This window comes from Triticum urartu, chromosome 3A (assembly GCF_056163025.1).
Source record: "Triticum urartu cultivar PI428250 chromosome 3A, HENAU_Tu73, whole genome shotgun sequence".
Lineage (NCBI taxonomy): Eukaryota > Viridiplantae > Streptophyta > Magnoliopsida > Poales > Poaceae > Triticum > Triticum urartu.
Genome location: NC_141875.1, coordinates 495,009,983 through 495,027,815, shown reverse-complemented (window position 1 = coordinate 495,027,815; position 17,833 = coordinate 495,009,983). Strand labels below are relative to the sequence as shown.

Sequence of the window (17,833 nt, the reverse complement as noted above, 5' to 3'; positions counted from 1 at the left end):
AGAGGAATCTACACCATCTAGCAGGAAGGAAGGAGGCATCTACTACTCCTGAGAAGGTCCGCATTATCCCAACAAACAGGCAAGCTCCATCACTTCCACTTTTAGCCATTCCCGTTAGTGATGGCATAGTGTCGGTTTCTTTACTTGTTCTTCTTCTCGTTGTCAACGATAGGCATCGTATTCATGTCATCGCTAAACAAAAGTCCCCCACCACCGATGCATTATCATCACATGGTGTGGTGTATTAAACCCACCACACAACACACGCAGACCGCGTTCCAGTGCGGCATTTGAACAGGGTCAATGGAAATATATCGATTTCTTTTAGCACTTTGTAAAATATAGAGCTTCCCGAGCTAGTATATTGACAGACCGCGCTATTTACATTCTGTACTGATCCGAATCCTGCCGACCTCCTTGCGTAAATAATGTTAGATGCCAGCTCAACCATAGGAGTCGGGGTCAGTGCACCAAAAGTTCAAAGGTGTACACTACACGGAACTTGAATTTGTGTTGGCCAACTCCCTTTTGTACAGTCAACAAAGTAAACTTTCTCCGCGGAATGTTGGTAATATGTTCAGACAGTATCCTCAGCCTCAGCGTGCATCTCATCTACGTACCTGGCGGCATCTCCAGGCCCCAGATTAGACTCTTCTAAAACCTTTAATAAGACCTGTAAAAAATAACATGAATGGGATCGGCATTAAACAGAATCAAGTTACTTCATTTCAGACGTGTAAACTCATGCATGCCTACAGTTATGCTGCTTAAAGGGAAGGATGAGCATGAATAAATCTTTAAGATCCTTCAATTTGTCAGAAGAGTTGCACTGATGGCAACTTTGAAATCATGGTGAAGAAAGGATAGGGCAACAACAACCTTCTCTTTGTTTTTCTATTAGCCAAAACAGTGTTCAAACTTCGCGGTTTCCAACATCAGGTACTGATTCCTGAATCGCTTGAGTAAACATAGCAATCTTGTAGGTAAAGAACCCAACGAGCATGGGTATCAACTCCAGGTGCATGAAGCCGTACTCTGGAACCAGTATCCTGCATCAGAAAAAGCAAAGGCAAACATGCATGTAAGTTTTTTGTTTGTTTGTTTGACATATTACGAAAATATTTCAGCAGAAAATACTCCCTCTGCCTCTAAATATAAGACGTTTTTGCAGTTCAAGAGGCAGAGGAAGTATTTTAAAAGACTTGATCTACTTACGCATTCCATCGATTGTACATCATCACAAGAACCATTGGAATAAGCAATCTTGGCTGTGCCGCAGCGCCCCTGCAAGCATTCCAGAAAATTTAGATGCTACATGTATTACAAGCAAGTAGACAAGTACCAGCAGTTACCTAGCATTTTCTAAACGCAGTCAAAATATGCTGTAAGTATGTTTTTTAGAAATAACCAAAGGTGATCGACATACGTCATATAATGAATGGAGTGTCCATTGAATAATTCATACTTAGGGATCATGATTCAGATGATGACCATTAGTTTTTCTCTAATCTTTGTTTTGACTAAACCTACGGCTGAAGGCAGATTAGCAATATAAAGAACTTGAATGGAAGGACCTGAACTGCTCATATTTGTCTTCGTGAATCATGAGCTGCCAGTGTTACATAGGTGAAAACAGAACCAGGTCTGGACAGGCTAGGCAAACTTTGGTGCAAGTCAAGACTAGAATGGTTTGTCTGAAATATCTTCAAATAAGAAAGATACCTTTGCTTGCAGGTTTGTCTATCTATCTAACAGATGGGCTATGAAAGCCTTCAATTTTGACCACAGAGTGCAATGTTATAAATGAGATCATAATTAAGATTTAGCAGTGTAGCTCTCCCAAACTAAACGAAGTGTGAGCACTGTTTTAAGTATAAGTATTATTAAAGCTTATCGAGGTAAATCCAAATCCAATTTGTAAGAGAAACAGCTAGAAGTATATACTTGGCAGCTGCTTTAGTTCCACCCGCTAAAGAATCCACACTGGTTCCAAGCATGCGGAGATACACCAGAGATCCAATCAGCCCTGCACTAAAGCTGAAGAGTAACTGATATTAGTGTAGCATGCAAGGCAGCACTTTGGAGATAGAATCAACAAGACGCAAACTAATCCTGACAATCGGTAACAAAGAAGGCCACATCCCAAGTTTGTCTAGAAATAAATAGCCAAGCTTAGTTTCAGATACAAAATGAACAAACATCATATATGAGAAGCGCTAATCAAAAGTGAATTCAATCTAACTCGTCCAAGAAAAAGCATACCTCGCAGCAATTTCAGGAGTGTATGAAACATAAGCAGAAACCACCCCGACGCCACCAATACCTAAAGTAAGCAGCTGCAACCTTTCTTTCAACTGCAAAACACCCTCAGTATCAGTAATAAAGTAACACAAATTTGTGCATATTTCATTCTTGAAGAACACTTGGACCTTGAGCACTTGGCAAAGTACAACTCCAAAAGGTATAGTTCGTGTTGATGGTGAACAGGGAGGAAACTAGCAGTACTCGATCCTGATATTGACTTAAAAGAGATATTACCTTCAGGTATTGCTCTCTGGCCTCAGCTGCCACCACCTTAGGGTCCCCTTTCAGCTGCACTTTCTGCTGCGACTCCCTTAGTATGACATCCTAAAAGAGGACCAAAATCCAAAATAAAAAATTAGAGAAGGGGTATTACACCATCATATGTATGTTATAAATGTGAACATGGTGAAATTTTTGTTAGAAGTGTCTCACATGCACACATCAACGGATATCTAGAGATTATTAACAGCAAGTCAGTTATAGAATTGCAACAGCTTACAATGCCACCGGTGGTTGCCCTGGTCGCTCGGTCCCATTGCTCCTGCTCCCGTCGAGTCGGAGCTAGCTTCCATCTAATGTAGGTGGGTCTATTGACAGCCTACATTCGAATTCCAAGAACCCAACTCATTGAGAGCCCCAAGAGGCAAGAGAATAAGGCTACATTCTGAGGGCAAGGCATTTGATCGAATAACCTCAACGCTAGTGGATCGACCACGGCGGGCAGCCTTGAGCTGCGTCTGCAAGATTGACTTGGCCGGTGCCATAAGCTCCTTGCTCAGATCAACATCCACACTACAATGCACACCCTAAGTTACAAAACCTGGCGAAACGATGTCGGGACACCAAGTGAGGAGCAGATGAGGTGAGGTGAGGTGAGGTTAGAGTAACCTGTCAAGGTCCATTGCGCGGTTGAAGCTTAGAAACCCTGAGTCCTCGTCCGCCTGCTCAAACGAATTGCTTGGTCAGGAGCTTACCCCACTGCAGAACATTTATGCTAGAGAGCGGGACTAAGACGAGCGCTTGCTTGCTGCCCGGCCGGGGGCGGGAATGGGCTTACCGGCGTGACGCGGGGGATGGTGGCGGGCGTGTCCGTACCGCCGTTGGCGATGACGCGCTCCATGTGGGGGAGGAAGTTCTTGTTCCAGATGAAGTCGTCGGTGTTGCCAATGGGGTCGCGGTCCTCCTTCCCCATCCAGTACTTGCGCGGCTTGATGGTGGTCGGGCCGCCGCCGTACGACCCCGGCTCCATCCCCGTGGACCACTTCTGCGGCTTCTTCTTGGGCAGTATTATCTTGACCGGCCTCCGCTCCCCCGGCTGGTCCGCGGCGGCCGCCGCCGCCTCTCCCGAGGCCGCCGAGGCGCGGAGCGGGCGCACGGCCGCGGCGCGGCTGGTGACGACGGCGAGCAGCGACATGGCGGGCGGGCCGCGTGAAATATCTCGGCGGGGGAGTGGAGAAGAGAGGAGAGGAGAGGGAGTGATCCGGAATCGGGACGGGTGAACGGGAGAGAGGCGTCGTGTGGTGGCGCGACGAGTCGCGTCCGCGAGTTATCAGTGTATCGAGCCTGCAAAACTGCTGGAAAATATCTACTCTAGTAGCCACTTGCCAGCTTGGGAAAATGTATACATTTCCGAGTTGCATAGGAGTAGTAATTTTCACCTCCATTGCCTTATCGCACCATGATTATATACAGCTGATGGTGTCAAGAACGGGGATGTGCTTGGCACAGGTGGGTAAATTGCAAAAGGCCATCACAATTGAGCAAAAGTCATCAAACACCCATCAAAATGCATGTTTTCTGGTGGGTTTTTTCTGAAGCATTGATAGCTTCGACCCAATTGTGATGGTTTTTCGCAATTTACTCTTGGCAGGTGCAAAGTAACACGAAATTCTGAAGAATTTACTGTTTCGAGCTTATGGTTGCCAGGCATGACAGTCTATGGAATGGAACAAATTACTGAAGATCCAGGTTGGATGCTTTCAGCTCGAGGACCAGATATAACAACGATAATAGCACTCCTAGTTCAGGATCCCAGAACCGATGAACTACAAGTCTGAAGCAGAATAAACCTTTCATCCCCTTCACTACTACAGGACAGGGCCCACATGACATGGAAATCTGGTTATATCACACATCTCCCCTGCACAAAAATTGCAGCAAAAAGGAACACAATATTTTGCGATGCCCTGTTTCTCGCAGGCAACAGAAGAGATAGATAGAGGCTCCGCATCACTCAAACACCCTCTGCTCACTGCTCAGAGAGAGCCGGCCAGCATTGTGTAACGCAACATTACAAAGTTGTCTACGCACTGCGGCACCAGGAGCGTTTGAAATGGCGCCTAATCTATTTTTCATGCTATATATTCCAACATGTGCTGCAGTTGGTACGGCGGCGCCCTGTCAAAACACAGCAGATTTGCACACCGGGCACGAGGTCCTCATCCGAAGCCACCTGTCGATGCACTGCGCAAGAAAATCGCACCCACAAAAATTATGTTAGAATGGGAATTCAGAACCCGGAGCAGCTCCAATGTACGAATTCCATGCGTACCTCTTTATGGAATTTGTGTGCGCACGGCAGATGCCGGAGGGGAGCACCATCAGCAGGGCAGTCCAGGCATATAGGGCAGGGCTCGTCTCGGCGGCTTTCTCCCTGACAATGTAAAGAGGGGAGAGGCAAGTAAGTCAAACCCCACAGAAAATGCACATCCATCTGGTATTTTGTAAGAAACTTAATTGAGAACCTCAGCAACAGATAGTGGCAAGCTGTCAATTTCACTGTCAGAAGCTCCTCTGCGATGGTTGTTGTCATCAAGCGCTATCAGGTTCTCATAGTCATCACTAATATGTGAGCAACGAGAAACTATTAGTCAGAAACTCATAATAAATCGAATATGCATGAACCAACAAGTAGTATGAATCAATATCATGCATGAACCAACAAGTAGTATGAATCTGTGGGAGTATGAGGATAGCCATCTAAGTTAACCTATTGGGAGTATAAGGATAGCCATCTAAGTTAACCTATTGGGTACTATTGCACACATAGAAGTAGAGGCTGGAAGGGTGATCCTTTCGCTGTCTAAAAATGCAAACACCGATAAAGCTGTTTTAGGAATTAGCACTTCAGCAATATGAAACAATCCAGAACATAAGCAGAAACAAACAACACATGCAAATAAGTATAGCAAAATCAGGACAAGTATGCAACTATGACAATAATTATATAGCCTGGCTGCAGACATTTCCATCAAAACAACATTGCACCGATGAATTCTTTTTGCATTAAAACAGTAAGCACTTACTCATCTGAATCTGTAGGATAGGTGTCGGCACAGCTTTCAAGTGCTTCTTGGAGCGAGTCCAGCACAGCCATTCTCTACATTAGAAACACAAAAACATGAGTAGAAGTTTTGGGCATGCCATGCCAGCAAAGATGGTGTTACAGACAGTAATAGAGGCACAACAGTTGACTAGTTTAGGTATTCATGTTCAATATGTTACAAGGTATCACCCCTTAAGGATACAAGCGTTGGTAGTTGCAATGGCCTAGCTGGCAATTACTTTATGCTTTCCAGATACAATTGGCTAATTGTTTAGTTGGCAACTAGTAGTTGAGTCCTCGATAAGAATAGTTAGCTGATTAGTCCATTCTTTAAAAGAATATCTGCATGTAATCTGCAAACCAACCAAAGAATAAACTTCCAATATCCTGAGACGCATTCGCTCCTTCAATCCCCTTTTTCCTACCACTGAAATCCCATAACATGATTGTTGCCACATCACACTTTAGTATATTATTACATGGACTAGAGAAAAAAAAAGTATCCTCTTATGCTGATGTGGCCTGATCAGGTAAGGGGTGGAAAGAAGGGTTTTGCTTTAGTACGCCACCCCAAGGAAAATTTATGGATTTTAAAGTATGTTGTCTATTATTATTTAGGGGGAGACATTGATTAATCAAATGTATTGTTGGGATAAAAGGAATGGAAACATGTATACTTCTGTTATTACTACCAATAAAATGCAGTATGAATATTTAGGTTTTCACCAGCTGCTCATACATGATAAGTAAACGAGAGGGACACGTAGTCAACCATACAAAGGCCTCTCAATATTCCAAAGTAGAGATGTTCTTTTGCAATACAGGGTAAAGACTAACCATTTCTAAATCCATGTTTTCTTGTCCAAAACACCCTTTGGTCAATTGCGAGATAATCATCTGAGAAATAAGCAAATGTCAGTCCTCAGTCAAGTGAAGGTCGAAAAAATAAGCTTATTAAGGAGTCCTACATTTTGTTGCTCTGATCCCGGGCCGCTGTTTCTTGGCAACCACCGTCTGCTTGTTATTGGAGCTGATGTGTGAGTAGGTGGCCATGAAGTAGAACCTTGAACTTGCGAGCGCCAGCCGTATGAATACAAGTGTGCCATTGAGCGGTCCCTCTGGCTCTGAGCAGAAAGTACAGTTAAGAAACTAAATGAAGGATGGGATGCAGATAAATGAGGAAAAGAATCAACAGAATGCCATAGCCAATAGGTGAAAGCAGGGAAATGCAGTTATGAAGTTGGAACTTGAAATACAAGTCAAGAACACAAAACTCAAGAGTAAGAGCAGTATGAAATAATCAAGTTTTAAGCGTTTTGCTAATATGCAGTTCTTTTTTGGTACTGAGTATTCTCCCAAGTTAAGTAACCCAACAACAGGTATTAAGTGATTGCAGGCATATATGATGCCATGCTAACTTTGCCTCAAATATTAGTTGGTGCAATGCAATTCGCCTTTCAGCTACCTGATTTGCAAAGTGCAAAGGTTTCATCAATAAAACAGAGAGGGTAGCTATGGCTTCCGGCAAACTTAACTGAGAGTTATGGGCATCAACATATCAGTTCAGCCATAACTCATAACTAACTGAAACCATGCCACTTTTCATAAGAAGATGATCACATGATTCTTGCAAGATTCTTCAGTGAGCGAGCCCCCACAACATACGCATCAAGACAGAGCGGCAACTTACAGAACTAGATTGGCCCTCTCTCGCAGCAATTCTGGCACGCGCAGCATCTTGCTCTTGCAGTGTCCAAGCTAGAGTCGTATCAACCTGCAAGATGTCAGCAATCGGTTGGCCGTTTAGTAAACTTGCATCAGTAGTGAATCATCAGAAGAAGCCAAGAAAAGACTGCTACTCCCTCCGTTCACTTTTGTAAGTCGTTTCAGACAACTCAAAATAGGCTGTTTTGCACATTGTCTGAAATGTCTTCAAGGTCTTATAAAAGTGAAGAGAGGGAGTAGAAGAAAACAACAACTAAGAAACAGAACCTTGACTGAGAAAGGGACAGCAAGATTGAGAAGTAAGCAACAGAAACAACCTGCTGGGAAGATTGCGAGCCTGGCTGTTCCTGGTTGAACTGCTCTTGAAGCTTAAGAGCAAGCATCTCATCTGACTGAATTTGCCTGGCTTTCAACTGGCTCTCGTCAGGGAGTGGGAAATGGAGCCCCTTGATCCTCGACAGCCATGCGCTACTGTCTTCCATGAGTAGCTCAGGAATGGCCATAGAGCTCTGTCCAGGCATCGCAGCACCATCTTCGTTGGGCACAGAGACTGATCTGCAAATCTCATCACCCCAAGTTCCCCAACAACACTCGGCCGTTTCACTTCTTTCATCTCTAGATTTGTGTGCCGCTGCACTCCATGAATCCCACCCCGCAGGCCTAGCTCCCAAGATACCAGCACTGGAACCATGCGATCCTCCCCTGAGCGAAGGGGGTCCTGCTGCCCACGCGCTCCCCCCCTCGCCTGCCTTCTCCTTATCCTTCTTCACCGCCTGACTTGGCTGCTGCGGCGGCCAGGCCATTCTGCTTGTCTGCTCGGGAAGACTCCCGGGGCGGCGGGATGGATCCGCGGGCTCCCAGGCAGGACGCTTCCGATCAGGCGAGTGCGCGCACGCCTCGTCCTCGGAGTCGGATGACACCAAATCCACCACCTCCATTTCCTGCAAAAATGGGGTCAATATAGCATCTTGCAACTTCTCTTTTACAAAGAAAAGAAAAGGATAAGCTTTCGCCCCCTTTGTGCGATTGACACGAAGAAGCTCAAGAAAACTGGTGGCGTGGGACAGAAATCCCCGATTCAAGTGGTCTCGGCGCTCAACAAAAAGTTGTTGATTCGTGGTTCTCACTAAATCGTCGTTGAATGGCCGGGAGGAAAGATTGACCGGGCCAAGAAGCCGCGCACAGACGCACGAACAATCTGGAAAGAAAAATAGAAGGAAAAGGGGAAGGGAGGAAGAATTTCAGGTTGGGGCAGGGCATACTACATACCTGTAGAAGGAGAAACAAGGGAGAGAGGGGGGAGCGGAAATGCTAGGGCTGGTGGAGCTCGGGTGCGCCCGTGGGGAGGAGGCGGAGGCGTCTAGGAGGGTGTGTGGTTCTTGGCTCCTCGCTTCCTCTTCTTGATTTTGGTTCTCAGGAGACGAGGCGGGTGCGTTGCTCGGTGGGCGATGAAGAAGGGGTGTCTGCCCGGAAATAGAAAGCTTTTGCACTTTGCCCCCTGCTTGTGACCTGTCACATGGAAATACTGCGTGCGTTCACTTTTGACCGATCTACCTCCATCCAAGATTACTAGTAGAACGCTGCGTTTCTATGGCCTATATGACCATATAAAAATATGAATCAAACAAATGATTAAGTTTATTTTTAAGGTCAAAGTTTATTTCTCCCTCATACGTTCATACATTAAATGGGTGCCCAGTAGCCTCCTCAAAATTCAATTGTCTCGGGAGCCCGGTCACCCCAAAATCCGGACCATATGTGGAGGAGAAATGTCATTGTTCGGACCATCTGCCATGTTATCTTTAAAATGCAGGCCCAACATAAAATCCACCCTATGACGTATCCTTCTTTTTTCCTATCGGACCCCCCTCCCTGCTCGGTTTCCCGCCATAACGGGACATTTCTCGCTGGAGTCCTCTTCTTTAAAATTGGATGGCGCGTACCTCACATGGACATTTTCTTTTTCATATTTACAATATAATAGAGTGGATTAAACTAACACATACTATTATCACAAAACAAAAAATAACTATAGAGATCATTCTCAATGGTCCATTCAACTTTGCAAATGCACGCAGTAAAGTATCATCTTTTCTAGGTTTTCTTGTTATGTTGCAACATGTGCCAATATTTTTCTCCCATTTATCATATATCACATCTATTATCACAAACCAATATTTTTCTCCCATGTGCGATTTGGTAAGATAAGAAAAAAGATATATTAGTTTTGTATTAGAAAAGTTGTGATTGTCATTTAATAGTAGATATAATGAGAACAATAAATGGGAGCACACCAAGGAATATGTTATTTTGTTTTGGAGGTTATCGAGAAAAATCTTATGTTTTCATTTTAGGAAGGTGATCTCACATATGTGGTGCGATTTCTAAATTCTTGATTACCTATTATTTACGTGATTGAATTGAATCAATACCTGCCAAAACAAGCACAAAACAAGATCTCCCGATTTGATGGGATTTGTTTTTTTTAATGAGAGGGAGAAAATAAGCCAGTGGGAGATGGTGATGGGAGTTGAGACGAAAAAATAGACGAAAATAAACCGGTGAGGAGAAATTACCAACTCCCCCTTTAGGAGTATAGATTTTTGACACTAGATAGCCATGAACAATAGAAATGGAAAATGTACAGAAATGATAAGCACATATATGGCCAAACAATCATCATATAATCAGCACATTATTAAGGCCAAAATGACATATTTTAACTCTTTTTGGGAAGTTAGCACAAAATGACTCTATCAAAACTCTTTCCATTTTGGTCGATGGGGAGCACAACGGTGTGCTCCGCTTGCCGATACGTGGACGGAGTCAGACGAAATCAAAGGAAACATCAGGGGGTCAGAGAGGAAGAAGAGGAGGAAGGCGGCATTGTCTTGGCGTCTCGGCTCGATGTAGTGCACGCCTTGGACGTAGTCGGGCACGAGGGCGCTTCTGGACACTTTGTGGAGGTCGGTGACGATGTTTTTCACAACGTCTCCATGGACGCGCTCTCGGGCTCCGCTGGGGTAGGTGGATCTGGGGCTTCTAGGTGTTCTTTCTTGGCAAAGGGGAAAGATGGGAATAGGGAATGAGTTGCTAACAAGGGCTAGCTCGAGATAAGAATGTGTGGGAGGTAGCATGGGCGAACGCGACACAAGGGCTAGCTCAAGATAAGAATGGGCTTTACGATGGGAGGAAGAAGAAAGTGGGTGCGAGCGGCACCCACACTCACAGACGAGTGGAGCCAGGCGGGACACATGGCATGAGTGACTGAGAGGATATGCGGGCTTGTGGCGAGAAAAGGATAGAAGAGGGTTAGGTGGGCTGGTGGCACTAGGCTGGCTTTCTGAAAAGGCCAAAATGCCCTTTGCCTTTTCCACAAAAAACAAGGGAAGAAAATAAAATGCAAGGGCATTTTGTGAAGATGCGAAAATAAAAGGAAAACATATTGTTGGAAGATTATTTAAATTCTTAATTTAGAAAGTGGCTTGGGAAAATTGGGAAGGTTTAAATTTAAACAAGTTTGGGTTAATTTCAAACTGTTTGAATTTATAACCCAAATTAAATGAACTCCAAAATGGCTCAAATTTGAGGAGGTGACCCTACACATTAAATGTGATTTATGGGTGAAGTTTGAATATTTAATTTAAAAGTAAATTTTGCAATGCAGTTTGATACGTCTCCAACGTATCTATAATTGTTTATTGTTCCATATTGTTATATTATCAATCTTGGTTGTTTTATATACATTTACTAGCAACTTTATATCAAATTTTGGGACTAACCTATTGACATAGTGCCCAGTGCCAGTTGTTGTTTTTTGCTTATTTTTTACTTCGCAGAAAATCAATATCAAATGAAGTCCAATTGCCACGAAACTTTTTGAAGATTTTTTTCTGGCGATGAAGGACCCTGGAAGCTTCTGGAGCACACGATGGGACGCTCGTGGGGCCCACTAGGAACCAGGGCACGCCAGGGGCCTCCAGCATGCCCTTGTGGGTAGTGGGGCCCACGGGCACCCCCCTTGACCTACCCCCGCCTCTATAAATACTCTAAAATCCCCAAAACCCTAGGGGAGTTAACAAAATACAGTTTGCCGCCGCAAATTCCAGAACCACGAGATCCAATCTAGAGGCCTTTTCCGGCACTCTGCCGGAGGAGGCAACGATCACGGAGGGGTTCTTCATCATCCTTGTTGCCCCTCCGATGATGCGTGAGTAGTTTACCACAGACCTACGGGCCCGTAGTTAGTATCTAGATGGCTTCTTCTTTCTTTTTGATCATCAATACAATGTTCTCCTCGATGTTCTTGGAGATCTATTTGATGTAACTCTTTTGCAGTGTATTTGTTGGGATCTGATGAATTGTGGGTTTATGATCAGTTCCATCCATGAATATTATTTGAGTCTTTGCTGAAATCTTTTATGAATGATTTTTATAGCCTCGTATTTCTTCTCCGATTTATTGGTTTGGTTTGGCCAACTAGATTGATTTATCTTGCCATGGGAAGAGGTGCTTTGTGATGGGTTAGATCTTGCGGTGCTCAATCTCAGTTATAGAAAGAGACATGGCACACATCTATCATTGCTATTAAGGGTAACAAGATGGGATTTATTCATACGTGGGTTTATCTTGTCTACATCATATCATCATTCTTATTGCATGACTCCGTTTTCCATGAACTTAATACATGAGATGCATGCTGGATAGTGGTCGATGTGTGGAGTAATAGTAGTAGATGCAGGCAGGAGTCGGTTTACTAATCTTGGACACGATGCCTATATACATGGTAATTTCCTTGGATATCGTCATGATTATTCGCTTTTCTATCAATTGCTCGATAGTAATTTGTTTACCCATCGTATGCTATTTTCTTGAGAGAAGCCTCTAGTGAAAACTATGCCCCCCGGGTCTATTTCCTATCATGTTAAAACCAAAAATACATTGCTGAAATTTTCTATTATTTATTTTATTTTGTATTTTTGTTAGATATATTTACCAAAACCTATACAATTTAATCCATCTCAATACCGTTGAGGGATTAACAACCCCTTCACGCGTTGGGTTGCAAGTATTTGTTGTTTGTGTGCAGGTGTTGTTTACATAGTGTTGCTTGGTTCTCCTACTGGATTGATAACCTTGGTTTCATAACTGAGGGAAATACTTTCCTTTATTGTGATGCATCATCCTCTCCTCTTCGGAGAAATAACAACGTAGATACAAGCAATCATAGTTTTTTTTAAAGGCTTTAAAAGAAAAGGCTCCAATTTGTAAAGTTGAAAGCTTACAAGTTACTTTCTGAATTCAAACCAAGTTTTCAAATTGTTTGGAAACAAATAAATGCAAGATGAAAATAACTCAAGACCAAATCCATACATTTCATCCAATAACTTAAATTACTGTTACAAATAGGTCCATAGAGGCTGGGTTTTTGGGTGGTGCTGTTACAATATCTCATAGGGTTGAAATCCCCAGTTTATTATGTTCCAAGCACTTCGTGCATAGACCCAACTACTAGAATCCTAAAAAGCAGCTAACATTTTTATGTAGTTTCATTGAAATGGATGTACATGTTTGCACAAATTGCAAGAGGAGAAATCGATACAATCGAAAGTGAGCATCCCATCTTTGAATCTTTCCTGCACCATTGGAGGTCCACCCTCGCAATAAATTGACATGCAAATCACAAATATTACTATCTAATGAATGTATAAAAACACTAGAAAAATAGTAGCAAACCACGTACCTTGGTCATGAACAAATCAAATTGCGGAGAATTAGATATCTCTATTTGCATAAAAAGATACTTAGAATGATGAACCATCCATTTTTTTTGCAGTTCCACTAAAATAGAGCATCTATGTTTGCACAGATGTTGCAAACATGTGATTACTATAAAATGGCACTAGTTGATGAAGCATAGACTCACAACTAGAAGGGCCCTAGCTACTCCTATAAAGGATGCTAAAGTACCCGCCTCCTGGGGGCCTTCGAGGGTGAGAGTGCCCTCTGCGACGTCCATTTCGTGGTGGCTTGCCGCGGGGGCCTCTCTGGGACTCTCCGCGTTGTTCAATCTATCCGGACAGTTGATGTCCTGCAAGTGCACATGGCTATGTTGCAATTTCATGATAAGTAAGGTTTGCCGATCCCATAGGGAGCAAAATATGATGGCACCACAATCCTGACAGTCTAACACAACCACGCTCACACCCAAAGCAGAGTTTGGAAATAGGTCACTTAAGTAAGTTGCAAAGGAAAGGTAAAAACAAGGAATTAAACTAAACTAGAGAGAACAAAAAATTAATACTAAACTAAAGAAAGGAAATAAACTAAGAGAAGTATGTGATGTTTTAGATGAGATTGTCGGCATCTAGGTACGGCCTCGTTCGGTATGGGCATGGAATGGAGTTTGGGTTTTACGACTATGCCACTTTGTGACTAAGTGAGTACCTGCATTGTAGGATACGACGGTCTACTTTTGGTGGGTGGTCCCTCACATAACATTATCTCTCAAGACGCGCTATATTGATAACTCATTCATCCTACTCTTGTCCCATACCTGAGGCGGCTAATGCAAAGATATTAAGGTCCTCGCGGTTTGCGGATCGGACGAAGGCATTAAGTTCTATGGACAACCGGCTCCTAGAATAATCGTGTTCCCCTCAAGATATTTGCACCTGTCACGTCACAGGTCAATCGGTTTGCACAACCATCTATACACTTCATGTGTGGCCTGAGGAGTTGGATCTCTCCAACTACGCGAATGAATAGGACATCTCCCGTCACCAAATTACCTGAGGTAAATAAGCAACAGAAGGCAACACACATAATTAGATAACACATATCAAATAATCACTTACTAAGCCTTATCCTCATCCAAAACCATAGGGGCCTCCGCCTCAGGAGTTGGAGCACCCCAGTTCTCCTTCTGCCTCGGTTTGACCACATCATGAGTAGTCAGATCACCAGTCACAAACATCTCGCCGGGAAAGGTGGATGCCCAAGTCTTCTCAATGAGCAGCATAAGGTAGGGACCATAGATAGGACACTTGCCCTCCATGATGGCCGAGTGAAGCTCTGACCACATGACATGAGACACATCCATAACTCGTGCCTTTCCCTTCCCCTTCTGATAGTAAAGCAACATATCCACAAGATAAGAGTGAACCTGGTCCAAGTTCCCAACACGAGGGAAGAGCGTGTGCCTGAAGATGAGATGCATGATGTCCAAAAAGGGGCACAACTCATAAATTTCCTTCTTGGTGGTGGGAGAGATCTTCAAAGTGCTATAGGGCCAGAGAGCAGACTTGTGTGTGGTGGTCGTTTCCTTGTGAGCACGAAAACCAACAGGGTTCTCAAGCCCCTTATCCTCGTAACCTAAGAGATCCATGAAATCCTTCCACTTGGCAATCAACAACCTTCCATAGTCATCCACGTCAATGTCCTCTCCACATCAGTTTCAAGATGAATCGTGGCATATAACTGAGCCATAATGTCAGCATCAAAGATGAATCGTGGCATATAAGTGAGCCATAATGTCAGCATCAAAGTCCTTGTTGAATATCATGAGCCTGAGAATATTCAGCTGACTACATAGCTCAATAGCTTCACCAAAGTAGTTTGGATCCTTCTGCAAATGATCCATATCAATGGACCTCACACTCACAAAAAAATTCTTATTTGCCTTAAGGAGATCAAAATATATAGACCTTTGCTACTTGGTCCAGAAGGGACGGCTGACAAGAGATAGATCTTGCTCATTCCGATATGGGTTGCGGTGGCGAAACACACAAAACTCATTGGCAGACATCTCTCACGGACTTGGCCATCTCCGTTGGCTTGCTTGCAACCTACTTGGATCTCTGCATTGGCTGAGCACTTGAAGTGCACTGGCATCCTCAGAAGCGCGGTAGCACTTTGAACACCTGGACGTTCTGGATTCTTGCTATGGGTCGGATGCCCTGCACTGCTACCACCTAGAAGCCACAACAAGGAACGAGGGAAAAGCAGGTGTAAATAATTGCATAAGCCAAAAGCATGAATCAAAATGAGTTGAAGTTTGGTAAGAGGGAAGTGGAAGTTGATGGCCCCGAGCGGTAGTACCGCGCAGCCACAGTGGTAGTACCGCTGCGGTACTACCGCCTAGGGCAGAGGTCAGCGGGCTGACTACAACTACGGCGAGATTCGGTACTACCAGGGGTGCCAAATTCGAATTCCCTCAAACCAAACTTCAATTCACCTAGTCTATCAGCCTTCTACGTCCTACTTAAGCCTCAATTTGACCAAAATCGAAGAGTGCAACAAATATTGCCCTAGAACCTAGATTCAAAAACTAGAACCATAGGAGAGGAAAACAGAGGCAATACCTGTTGGAAATATGCCCTAGAGGCAATAATAAAATGGTTATTATTATATTTCCTTGTTCATGATAATTGTCTGTTGTTCATGCTTTAATTGTATTAACCGGAAACCGTAATACATGTGTGAATACATAGATGACAACATGTCCCTAGTGAGCCTCTAGTTGACTAGCTCGTTGATCAATAGATGGTTATGGTTTCCTGACCATGGACATTGGATGTTGTTGATAACGGGATCACATCATTAGGGGAATGATGTGATGGACAAGACCCAATCCTAAGCATAGCACAAGATCGTGTAGTTCATTCGCTAGAGCTTTTCTAATGTCAAGTATCGTTTCCTTAGACCATGAGATTGTGCAACTCCCGGATACCGTAGGAATGCTTTGGGTGTATCAAAAGTCACAGCGTAACTGGGTGACTATAAAGGTGCACTACAGGTATCTCTGAAAGTGTCTGTTGGGTTGGCACGAATCGAGACTGGGATTTGTCACTCCGTATGATGGAGAGGTATCTCTGGGCCCACTTGGTAATGCATCATCATAATGAGCTCATTTTGACTAAAGAGTTAGTCACGGGATCATGCATTGCGGAACGAGTAAAGAGACTTCCCGGTAACGAGATTGAACAAGGTATGGGGATACCAACGATCGAATCTCAGGCAAGAAACATACCGATGGACAAAGGGAATTGTACACGGGATTGATTGAATCCCCGACATCGTGGTTCATCCGATGGGATCATCATGGAACATGTGGGAGCCAATATGGGTATCCAGATCCTGCTATTGGTTATTGTCCGGAGAGGTGTCTCGGTCATGTCTGCATGGTTCTCGAACCCGTAGGGTCTACACACTTAAGGTTCAGTGACACTAGAGTTGTAACGGGAATAGTATGTGGTTACCGAAGGTAGTTTGGAGTCCCGGATGAGATCCCGGACATCACGAGGAGTTCAGGAATGGTCCGGAGGTGAAGATCGATATATTGGATGAAGGGTATTGGAGTCTGGAAGTGTTTCGGGGGTACCAGGTTATGGCCAGCATGACCGAAAGGTGTTTCGGGAGCCCCGACAAGTGTTGTAGGGCCTCATGGGCCAAGGGGAGGGGGAAAACCAGCCCACTAAGGGGTTGTGCACCCCACACCCTTTTCACACGTTACTTGGGGAGGTGGGGCGCCTCCACCTGGCTTGGGAGGCAAGCCTCCACCTGCTTGGCTTGGGGGAAAGTCTCCCTAGGGTTTCCCTAGGGAGATCCAATCTGCCCTAGCCGCCGGCCCCTAGGGGAAACCCTAGGGCGCCTGATACGTCTCCAACGTATTTATAATTTTTGATTGCTCCATGCTATATTATCTTCTGTTTTGGACATTATTGGGCTTTATTATCCACTTTTATATTATTTTTGGGACTAACCTATTAACCGGAGGCCCAACCCAGAATTGCTGTTTTTTTGCCTATTTTAGGGTTTCGAAGAAAAGGAATATCAAATGGAGTCCAAACGGAATGAAACCTTTGGGAACGTGATTTTTGGAACGAACAAGTTCCAGGAGACTTGGACCCTACGTCAAGCAACCAACAGGGAGGCCACGAGGTAGGGGGCGCGCCTACCCCCCAGGCGCGCCCTCCACCCTCGTGGGGCCCCTGTTGCTCCACCGATGTACTTCTTCCTCCTATATATACCTACGTACCCCCAAACGATCAGATACGGAGCTAAAACCCTAATTCCACCGCCGTAACTTTCTGTATCCATGAGATCCCATCTTGGGGCCTGTTCCGGAGCTCCGCCGGAGGGGGCATCGATTACGGAGGACTTCTACATCAACACCATAGCCTCTCCGATGAAGTGTGAGTAGTTTACCTCAGACCTTCGGGTCCATAGTTATTAGCTAGATGGCTTCTTCTCTCTTTTTGGATCTCAATACAAAGTTCCCCCTCTCTTGTGGAGATCTATTCGATGTAATCTCCTTTTGCGGTGTGTTTGTTGAGACCGATGAATTGTGGGTTTATGATCAAGTTTATCTATGAACAATATTTGAATCTTCTCTGAATTCTTTTATGTATGATTGGTTATCTTTGCAAGTCTCTTCGAATTATCAGTTTGGTTTGGCCTACTAGATTGATCTTTCTT

The 17,833-nt window shown here is 44.2% G+C and overlaps 2 protein-coding genes and 1 long non-coding RNA gene across 3 annotated transcripts; 1 reads left to right on the top strand and 2 right to left on the bottom strand.

Annotated features, from left to right (window-relative positions):
• Window positions 1-304: 304 nt before the first annotated feature.
• LOC125544593 (ATP synthase protein I-like protein) lies at window positions 305-3,841 on the bottom strand. Its single transcript, XM_048708329.2, has 10 exons — window positions 3,362-3,841; window positions 3,193-3,245; window positions 2,997-3,096; window positions 2,804-2,902; window positions 2,539-2,628; window positions 2,263-2,354; window positions 1,945-2,037; window positions 1,216-1,284; window positions 880-1,049; window positions 305-673 (listed from the first exon to the last, which is right to left on the bottom strand). The coding sequence occupies exons 1-9, from the start codon at window positions 3,716-3,718 to the stop codon at window positions 914-916; spliced, it is 1,089 nt and encodes a 362-aa protein (XP_048564286.1). The 5' UTR covers window positions 3,719-3,841; the 3' UTR covers window positions 305-673; window positions 880-913.
• Window positions 954-1,462, top strand: LOC147980248 (uncharacterized). Its single transcript, XR_015619176.1, has 2 exons — window positions 954-1,081; window positions 1,172-1,462. It is a non-coding gene; the product is annotated as an uncharacterized LOC147980248 (long non-coding RNA).
• A 461-nt stretch (window positions 3,842-4,302) lies between the features above and the next one.
• LOC125544592 (uncharacterized) lies at window positions 4,303-8,875 on the bottom strand. Its single transcript, XM_048708327.2, has 9 exons — window positions 8,624-8,875; window positions 7,672-8,295; window positions 7,320-7,403; window positions 6,598-6,753; window positions 6,467-6,526; window positions 5,610-5,683; window positions 5,049-5,145; window positions 4,856-4,957; window positions 4,303-4,767 (listed from the first exon to the last, which is right to left on the bottom strand). The coding sequence occupies exons 2-9, from the start codon at window positions 8,290-8,292 to the stop codon at window positions 4,705-4,707; spliced, it is 1,257 nt and encodes a 418-aa protein (XP_048564284.1). The 5' UTR covers window positions 8,293-8,295; window positions 8,624-8,875; the 3' UTR covers window positions 4,303-4,704.
• Window positions 8,876-17,833: the final 8,958 nt, after the last annotated feature.

Excerpts from the sequence above, each read along its gene's own strand:
- LOC125544593 (XM_048708329.2), bottom strand. The coding sequence starts at position 3,718 with ATGTCGCTGCTCGCCGTCGTCACCAGCCGCGCCGCGGCCGTGCGCCCG. Across the intron at positions 2,903-2,996 it reads GTCGATCCACTAGCGTTGAG|GCTGTCAATAGACCCACCTA; the intron begins GTTATTCGATCA and ends ATTCGAATGTAG. Across the intron at positions 2,629-2,803 it reads GGGCAACCACCGGTGGCATT|GATGTCATACTAAGGGAGTC; the intron begins GTAAGCTGTTGC and ends GTCCTCTTTTAG.
- LOC125544592 (XM_048708327.2), bottom strand. The coding sequence starts at position 8,292 with ATGGAGGTGGTGGATTTGGTGTCATCCGACTCCGAGGACGAGGCGTGC. Across the intron at positions 7,404-7,671 it reads GCTCGCAATCTTCCCAGCAG|GTTGATACGACTCTAGCTTG; the intron begins GTTGTTTCTGTT and ends GACATCTTGCAG. Across the intron at positions 4,768-4,855 it reads CACACAAATTCCATAAAGAG|TGCATCGACAGGTGGCTTCG; the intron begins GTACGCATGGAA and ends TTTCTTGCGCAG.